The sequence below is a fragment of the Myotis myotis genome, unplaced genomic scaffold (genome assembly GCF_014108235.1).
Source record: "Myotis myotis isolate mMyoMyo1 unplaced genomic scaffold, mMyoMyo1.p scaffold_m19_p_6, whole genome shotgun sequence".
In the NCBI taxonomy this organism is placed as follows: domain Eukaryota; kingdom Metazoa; phylum Chordata; class Mammalia; order Chiroptera; family Vespertilionidae; genus Myotis; species Myotis myotis.
The window spans coordinates 65966218-65975353 of NW_023416368.1; the positions used below are offsets into that span (position 1 = coordinate 65966218).

A 9136-nucleotide genomic window follows, 5' to 3' on the forward strand; every position below is an offset into this window, starting at 1 on the left:
TTGCAAGCTGCACAGCTCCCAAACATAGCTACAATAAGGAGGGATATTGTCAGGATTATTGTTCATGACGTAGTTTGATTTCTTTATGAAAAGAGTTTAATGGAATATGTTCAAGTCCAGAGCATGAACATCTATTTTTCTTCTTTCTTTTATGCCATGCAGTGGTGGATCTGAACCTTCTAAAAGAGGAGGTAAGGTTGTACAGCTGCACACCTCGTAACTTCTCAGTGTCCATAAGGGAAGAGCTAAAGAGAACCGATACTATTTTCTGGCCAGGTTGTCTCCTGGTTAAGCGCTGTGGTGGAAACTGTGCCTGTTGTCTCCACAACTGCAATGAGTGTCAATGTGTCCCAAGCAAAGTGACTAAAAAATACCATGAGGTAGGTATATCATTTTATTTTTGGGTTCCTTTGGGTATTTTGTTGCTTTAAAAATAACAAAACAGTGTATCTGAAATGAATTTTTGTTTGGGAGGATGTAGCATTCATTAAAAAAACACACCCACAAATACACTTTATGTTCTCATTTTTAAAAGTAGGACCTTTAACTCAAATAACCAGACATTAAATATTTTGAAAGCTTATCCTCTGATAGTACACCATAGGTGGTCAGTGAAATTTTCCTCTCTCATACAAAAAAAAATGTGTTCTTTTATATGGTAAAATATGGGTGAAACCTTTCAACTTTTCAAAAGCTGAAGGGAAATATTTTAAAGAGAAACTTGGAGATGAGTCATTGTCTAATTTGGAGAGAGAAAATCTTTGATATTTATTTTTCCATTTGAGGCAGTGTAGGCACCTATATCCCAAGAAGACACATTCATAATTATATCCATCTTCCTATTATTCATATTGCCCCAAAGAGCATGTTATGGATGCTTCACCCTTTTATCTTTTTACAGAATCAAGAAAACTCCAATATTAAAACTTAGCAATTGTTGTTTTTCAGAGCCTTGGGAACCTTAGAACTGATACACTCCAAATTCTCCATGATGCTAGAATATTCCAAATTCTATCTCACTCTCTCTCTCCAGGAGCATCGTGTAGCATTCATACATTAGGAAGCAATTCCTTCTTGATGAGTCAACTTTGATTTTTACAAAACCTTTACATTACACCAAGCCAAAATCAATCTTTTTGACTTAATTTCAATATAGCTTCATTTCAGTAGTTTTTTATTTTTTCTACTAAATAAAAGAATCTTCAAAAGTAAATATCTGATTAAGAAGTAAAGTGACTTTTTTGACTTGCATAAAGATATCAATGTAACCCTTATCTGTTAGGTAATCTAAACATGGACAGTGTCATAAGCTATACCGCCTATGACATGGTTGTCCTACCCTTCAACAACATTGTGTTGGCAGCTGGGAAAGTGAGGGGGGAGGAAGCACTGGATTCCAGAAGAAATGGACCCTGTTTCCATCCTAGATCTATCTTTAACTTGTAACCATCAACGGGGTACTGAGCCTCAATGAAATAGCATAAGATGTGAGAATTATCTGTTTTTTCCTAGCTATGTTATTCCAAGGCAATTACTAGATTGCGGTTTTCAAAAGAAAAATCCCAAACTAGAAGCCTGTGATTAAAAATAGGACAATTTACTGCCAGTACTCATGTCCTACTTTCATGTCTACACTGCATTCTTCTAAGGCGCCTTGTGCCGGGAGCAGTCTCCGCTCCAGTTACAGGAAGTAGACAGTTATGAGCATGGTGGCTCAAGAAGCCCCAGCCAGCCTGATTGCTGATCCATGAACTGGGGTATCTAGTCAAGAAGAAACCCTCCATATAGTCATTCTTAAGCAGATTAAACTTAAAATACCTTACAGGCCAGGCTGATACTAGAGTTGAATGGCCTAACATAAAAGGATGTAATGAGAATAGGAATTAAACTTGAGTGATCTTTTCCCACCTAAAGTCATTCGATTTTGAACTATTTTAAAGCAAGTTTTTACTAAACAAAGTACATTTGGGGACCTGATGTAGCCTACAGGTCTTGGGTATATGACACCATTCTAAGAGCTATAAAATCCAGACCAGCTATATTAACCTTCTTAAGCCAGCCTCTCAGATGCTGGATCCATGCAATGCTTTTAGTCAGATAAATCAGTCTTCCGTGAAGCATATCCTCTTCCATGCTATACTTTTAAATTTATTTTCAAATAACATTAGTTGTAGGGTTATGCAGGAAGTTGCCAAAGAGTTTGTAATATCTGTTTTAAAATCTCAGGTAAAACTTGTGTGGGGAAAGGCTGTGGACACTGCTTATAGGATCACTGCCCTTCCAGAATGGCAATGATCCATTACGCACTAGTCTTTGGGTGGGGTTGGTTACATATGCATTATATATAGGCACACGTGTATACCTTTATGTGTGTAATTCAGCGGTTCTCAACCTGTGGGTCACGATCCCTTTGGCGGTCGAACAACCCTTTCACAGGGGTCGCCTAAGACCATCCTGCATATCAGATATTTACATTACGATTCATAACAGTAGCAACATTACAGTTATGAAGTAGCAACGAAAATAATTTTATGGTTGGGTCACAACATGAGGAACTGTATTGAAAGGGCCAGAAGGTTGAGAACCACTGGGTAATTAGCTGGCCATCGAGTGTAAGTTTCCCACATCCCTAAAGTGTGTATGTATAGCAATATCATTGCCTTGTCACCTGCTTCAAATTTCTCATAAATAGCTCCAGTAATAGCCTTGTCTTAATTTCTTATCATTTTTCTGTGATCATCTTTTTTATAAAATATCAAATTACTCTGAAAAAAGTGGGGGGTGCATTTGATGTAATTCATCATTCCTGAGCCCTGTATTTTTCTTGGTTTTATATTTTGGAAATAAGTTCTGAGTCTAATACTACTCCTGAATAAATGAAATTATTTTTTATATATAACTTAAAATATTATTGATATTTTATATTACTTGGGCTTTCATTCTTTTTGATGAGCAGTGTTCTCATTTACACTTTGAAGATTTTTCCACCTCATGGAAAGGCAGAAGCAAAGACAGAGCTTAAAAGTTCTAAGTTTTTTTTCCTTCATCTCTACTATACCAGCTTTACCATCTCTACTATACCAGTATTATCTTGTTTACCTTGTTTATATCTTCATATATCTAATTTCATTTTTCATAATTTAAAGTATAGTCTTTTTTATGCTTAGATCTATTTATTTGGGAGGGAAATATACCATTCAATTGACTTATTCTAATAATGAGTCCCATCCTCCAAGGTTCTATGACACCCCAAAATGTAAGGGCACTTTGCATACTTTGGGCAATGGTACCTGTGCCTCTATTCCTTGATGGTTCCTTCTGTACCTAATCTTTTCCTTTCCACTGGTTTTAGCTTTACCCTGGATTATTTTTTCATGTGCTTGCATTTAGAGTTTGAACTGCTCCCTCAAAATTTTGTGAGATATTCTTCTGCTTGTTTTTTTCTTCTGGTGTCCTAAACTGTGTCCTGAAAATCCAATGATCATCATTCATATTATCTGGGACCTGCTGGTCATGGTCCAAGTCTAACTTTCTCTTCACAAGTGAGAACTTTCAAACAGAACCGAGATAGAAAACAATAAGTATGGTCCCACCAGCTTGTGTAAGAATTTCTTATCCAAGACTTCAACATCACTAGGACATAGAGAGATTATTCTTCTATCTGATCTCCACAAACATCCATGGATGAAGACTGGGTGTGTGTGTGAGAAGGGGCTTTTGTTTGGTGAATGCATCTTGACATAAGCACTGCTAGGGGGTGGAAGGGTTGTAAGGTTGCAGCTTAGCCTGTTAGGATGGCATATGGTAGCCTTCCTTACCTTTCCCTTTCATAGTAATTTTTCCCTTGCCAACTGGGAAAAGGTATACACGTGGAGATAGGAATTAAAGACATGGGCTATGCCAATATTGCAATTTATCTGTCTTCCTAACCACATTAAAATAGTATATTTTTAGTCATTTTTATTCTAGCATTATGAAATGTAATAAAAATCTAATTTAGAAGTTGACTATTTCCCATAGTTATTTTAAGACTTGCAGTTTATCTTTCTGCAAAGAAAGTTACTAAATAAATAGAATGCATGACTAGGTATATTCTGAGTCTTCATAAAATTATTATCTATTGCTCTAATAATTCATATTTGGCCGAAGTACAAATACTGGCTATGCCACTTATTCTCTCTAAGCTTCTGTTCACTCATGTGTAAAATAGGGAGAATAGTTATAAATTACTTCATAGAATTCTTGTGAGTTAAAGTCTGTAAAATCCTTATTATAGTGGCTAGCACTCATAAGCATTCAAAAAATGTTAGCTAATTAACCTTCGGTATGACCACATTCTCCAAATGAGTTATACATTCTTTTTTTTTCTTCTTATTTTAATCTTCAAGAAGAACAGTCATAAGACTTGACTTGTGCCTTTTTGGATTAATGAAAATGTCCAGGAACTTTTAGAAGTTGCTCTATGAAGTTATCTGTGTCATACCCAGAGAGCAAAGAAACTAGACAACTTCATGTTATTATGTGCTCTACGGTTTGTTTATAATTCAAACATAAATTCTAAAAAATGTATCATTTCTATTATAAGAAATAAAATGTAATGCACATTAAATAGATCATTCTTTTCAAGTACATCAGGTAGTCTTTTATAAAATACACTAGAGGCCCAATGCACGAAATTCCTGCAAGGGGCTTGGCCCTTGTAGCCCCAGCTTCATCTGGAAGGTCGTCCAGAAGGACATCTGGAAGGATGTCTGGTCTAATTAGCATACTAAGTTTTTATTATTATAGAAAAGCTATGTCCTTTTGTTGTGTTGAACAGACTTATGTTTAGCATCATTTTCTATTTTGCCATATATTTTATTAAAAATCCCAGCAACCCAAACTGCAAGTAACTAAGTAACTGCATTAAATAGAGCCATTACTGTCATTGCCAAATCTCCGTATACTGCACAGTAGGACCCAGCTGCAGAAAGTTAGCTGTGACGGAGGCTGATGTCTCTGAAGTACATCTAATCCATCTCATCAAGTTTACAGAGGACTTGAGGTGTAGCCAAGAAAATTAATGAGTGGCATAATTGAGCAAACTCAGCTGCAGAGTGATCACGTTTCTTTTCACAGTACCGCAGTACTTGTGCGTATTGCTTCAAGCATAAATATTTGTTAAATGTGCGAACAAATGAATGACTGAAAGAAGCTAACAAACAGAAAAATTAATCGTGCCGTAGTGGTTCCAAAATACATCACCAAGGTGAAATTTCTCCGTATTGTTAAATGAGTAAAATAAAGTGTGCATAGTGACTCTTTCCATGTAAGGACTGTTCTTTATTCTGAAGCAGCGCCCTTCCAAATTGTTGGTATTGAAATATCCTTGCTTTCATGAAAATTGATCATGTATGATTTTTTTGAGGGGTGGGGGGTTATATTCGTAATGCCTTTACTAAGAAAAAAACACAAAATCTATAGATCTTTGTTGGGCCCACATTTTTTTTTTCTGAAATTTTACTTGTCTGTGAACCCATACAGGATAGATATTGATTGATTTTAACGGTCGTTTACATTGTTTCCTTCAGGTCCTTCAGTTGAGACCAAAGATTGGTGTCAGGGGATTGCATAAATCTCTCACTGACGTGGCCCTGGAGCACCATGAGGAGTGTGACTGTGTGTGCAGAGGGAACGCCGGAGGATAACGCATCGCCACATGCCGCCTTCGCCCGGCAGCGCAGCGCAGCGGCTGGCTCTCTTATAGAACTGATGCGTTACCGCCATCCATAATCTCAGTTGTTTGCTTCAGGGACCTTTCAGCCTTCAGGATTTACAGTGTGTTCTGAAAGAGGAGACACCAACCGGAATTAGGAGTTGTGCAACAGCTCTCTTGAGAGGAGGCCCCAATGACAGGGAAAAGGTCTCCGGGCATGGAAAAAATGTTAAATGTTGTAGATCACTAGCTAGTTACAGAGTTACCATGCACTTACTCAGCTGGCTGTGTTCTATGTTTCAGTTGTCTTGATATGACTTAGTTAATGTCAGTACAGGAAGGAAATGAGTGCGGATGGGCACCTGATTCTATTGCCTTGCTTATTAACTCTCAAGCTCCATATTCTGGGCCTAAAAATCACAGAAATCTGGAATTTTTCCCTTATAGTCACATGTATAAACCAGAGTGTTCTATGGCCTACAAACTTGGTTTTGGGGAAAAAAGGAACTATGTTGCTATAAATCAAACTTTTGTCCTGTTGATAAGAAAGACTGGATTTTCCATATTTCTTATAAAATATTTCTGTCATTTAGAAGACACGAACTACATTTCATGGTGTGGAAGAGACAAACCTGAAAACAAGAGTGGCCTTGCCTTCACTTTATCTATAAGTTGGTTTATTTGTTTTATTGTGTACATTTTTATATTCTCCTTTTGACATTATAACGGTTTGCTTTTCTAATCTTGTTAAATATATCTATTTTTACCAAAGGTATTTAATATTCCTTTTTTATGACAACCTAGATCAACTATTTTTAGCTTGGTAAATTTTTCTAAACAGAATTGTTATAGCCAGAGGAACAAAGATTATATGAAATATTGTTGCTCTGACAAAAATACATGTATTTCACTCTTAGACGGTGCTAGAGCTTAGATTAATTTGCATTTTAAAATATTGAAATGGGAAATAAATAGAATTTGGTACATTGTGAACACTTTTGAAGATAAGTAAGTGATCATATCCTCCACTCCTGTTATTGGAGATGCAAATAAAAAGTGACATAGGGACATAGGGAAATAGAAATCGGATCCATCATTACTCACCCCGAACCCTTATTGTGGGAAGTGCGAGCCTAGCTCAGAAGAACACAAAGCACCTTGAAAAAAGAGACTCAATGGCTTCCTGAAAAGCTCTGCTGTCCTGTAGGAACACATCCTATTTATTGCGATGTTCTGGTTTTATTCTCTTGAAACTCTGTTCCACACGCTTGTATAAATACATGGATATTTTAATGTACAGAAGTATATCCCTTAACCAATTCACATATTGTACTCTTTGGCAATTGAAAAGGAAATCAGTAAAATACTTGGCTTGTAAATGCTTAATATTGTGCCTAGGTTATGTGGTGGCTATTTGAATTAAAAATGTATTGAATCACCAAATAAAAGAATGTGGCTATTTTGGGGAGAAACTCGAGTGTGTGTGTGTGTGTGTGTGTGTGTGTGTGTGTGTGTAAGATTTGTCTCTGAAACTCCCAGAAGGTGAGAAGTGATAAAATTTCTTGTTACCATAAATTTTCATTAAGCAAAAGTGTATGTCAGTTTAGAAGACAAGTAATGAAGTGGGTATTTCTATTGAGGCTTCTCTGTCTCTTGTCTCCAATGCTTTTTAAAAAAATAAATATTTTTGTTGATTTCAGAGAGGGAGGGAGAGGGAGAGAGACAGAAACATTAATGATGAGAAAGAATCATTGATTGGCTGCCTCCTGCATGTCCCACACTGGGGATAGAGCCCATAACCTGGGCCTCTGGCCCCACTAGAATGGAACTGCGACCTCCTAGTTCACAGGTTAACCCTCAATGACTGAGCCATGCCAGCCAGGCCTCCAATGCTTTTCAGCAGTAGTTTCCTTTTTCTCACTGGTCTGGATACTTATTTCTGGTCAGTTAAATTGCAAATGACTTGAAAGTTGTCATGTGACTTGTGAAATGCTTAATGATTGATTATATAGTAATATAAAATTGGAGAAAAAAACAATCCTGTAACTTGCCACTCATGTTTTAATTTTCAATGGCAAATCCTTACTGGGGTAAGCCTGAATGCATTTGGCAACTGGATTGATGTATTTTACATAAGACACTGCAAGGTGTGAATCCCCAATTTCAATTGTAGATTTCTATTTGGGCTGATGTCTTATCTCTGCCTTTCAACTTGCCTGAGACAGGAGGACCCAGAGCCTTGCTGTCCTCAGACACTTCTTCTAAGCAGTGCTCTTTTTGGGGTACTTTTCCATCTGGCAATCCTACCCTGCACACAAACACATGAAAAGCAAATGAATAAAATGAACATTCATGTTTTGTCTTATTGCTTTACCTTCTCATAGTTTTGCCCCAGACTTATGAAGCTTACTAGATACAGCTTACCGGTGCTCCACTGAAAATACAATGCCCTGTATCTCTCTCTTGACAATTCATAACTCATTGAAGTAGTAAAAACTCCTTTCAGTCTTACAATAAATGACCCATGTAATGGTTTAAACCAGCATTTCCAACCTTTGAATGAAACATCTTTCCCTTTTTTTTAATATTTATTTTATTTACATATAAAATGTTGAATAGAACATCTTTCCTTTTTGTTTGTTTTTAATATTTATTTTATCCTACATAATAAAAGGCTAATAGGCAAACAGACCAAACAGTGGAACAACCAAACAACTAGTCTCTATGACATGTGCTGACCACCATGGCGTGCACGCAGAACATAGTGGGTGTCGGCTTCTCTACCTCCCCATGCTCCTGAGGGGTGATCAGGGCTGGAAGCCACCTCTCTCAGCTCCTGCCGCAACGGCCCTGCTCACACCTGCTGACGGTGTCAGAGCTGCCACTCACACCCACTGCCAGCGCCTGGTGCTGGTCCCGATTGCCCCTGAGGGCTTCTCCACCTCCCTCTGCTCATGAGGGGGGTTCGGGGCAGCAGCCTCTGCTTGCACCCATTGACAGCCCCAGCCCCGCTTGCAAACCCTGCTGGCGCCAGCCCCAATCACTCCACGCAGTCAGCAGGTGCAAGCGGGGCTGGCACCGTCAGCGTGTGGGAGTGGCAGTGGCCATAGCGGGGCTGCTGGCAGACAGGGAACTGGGGGCCACAGTGGGAGGGGCTGAGCAGGGGTGTGGAGGATGGGCCAAGACTGCTCCTGTGCCCACAGCAGCCTCACAGCCCACAGTTCCTTTCAAGGTGCACGAATTCATGCACTGGCCCCCTAGTTTACATATAAAATGTTGAAAGACAAAGGAAATTATTCTATAAAGGTAGTAGTGCCAAGTACTCTTGCCAGTCAGTGGGTGAAAAAGGTGTGAGGTATAATAAATACTTAATACTTACAATTCTTACTGTGCATTTTATTTCCCATCAATGGCACATGTGACTATAATTTCTCAGAATCC

At 38.2% G+C, this 9136-nt stretch overlaps 1 protein-coding gene across 2 annotated transcripts in view; it reads left to right on the top strand.

The window, feature by feature from the left end:
* Window positions 1-7158, top strand: part of PDGFC (platelet derived growth factor C) — a 187912-nt gene extending 180754 nt beyond the window's left edge. For both annotated transcript variants that reach the window (XM_036314090.1, XM_036314091.1), the window contains 2 exons: window positions 163-380; window positions 5571-7158. In XM_036314090.1, the coding sequence (XP_036169983.1) occupies window positions 163-380; window positions 5571-5687 (335 nt within the window). In that variant the 3' untranslated portion in view covers window positions 5688-7158. The remainder of the gene's footprint in view (window positions 1-162; window positions 381-5570) is intronic.
* The last annotated feature ends 1978 nt before the right edge of the window (window positions 7159-9136 follow it).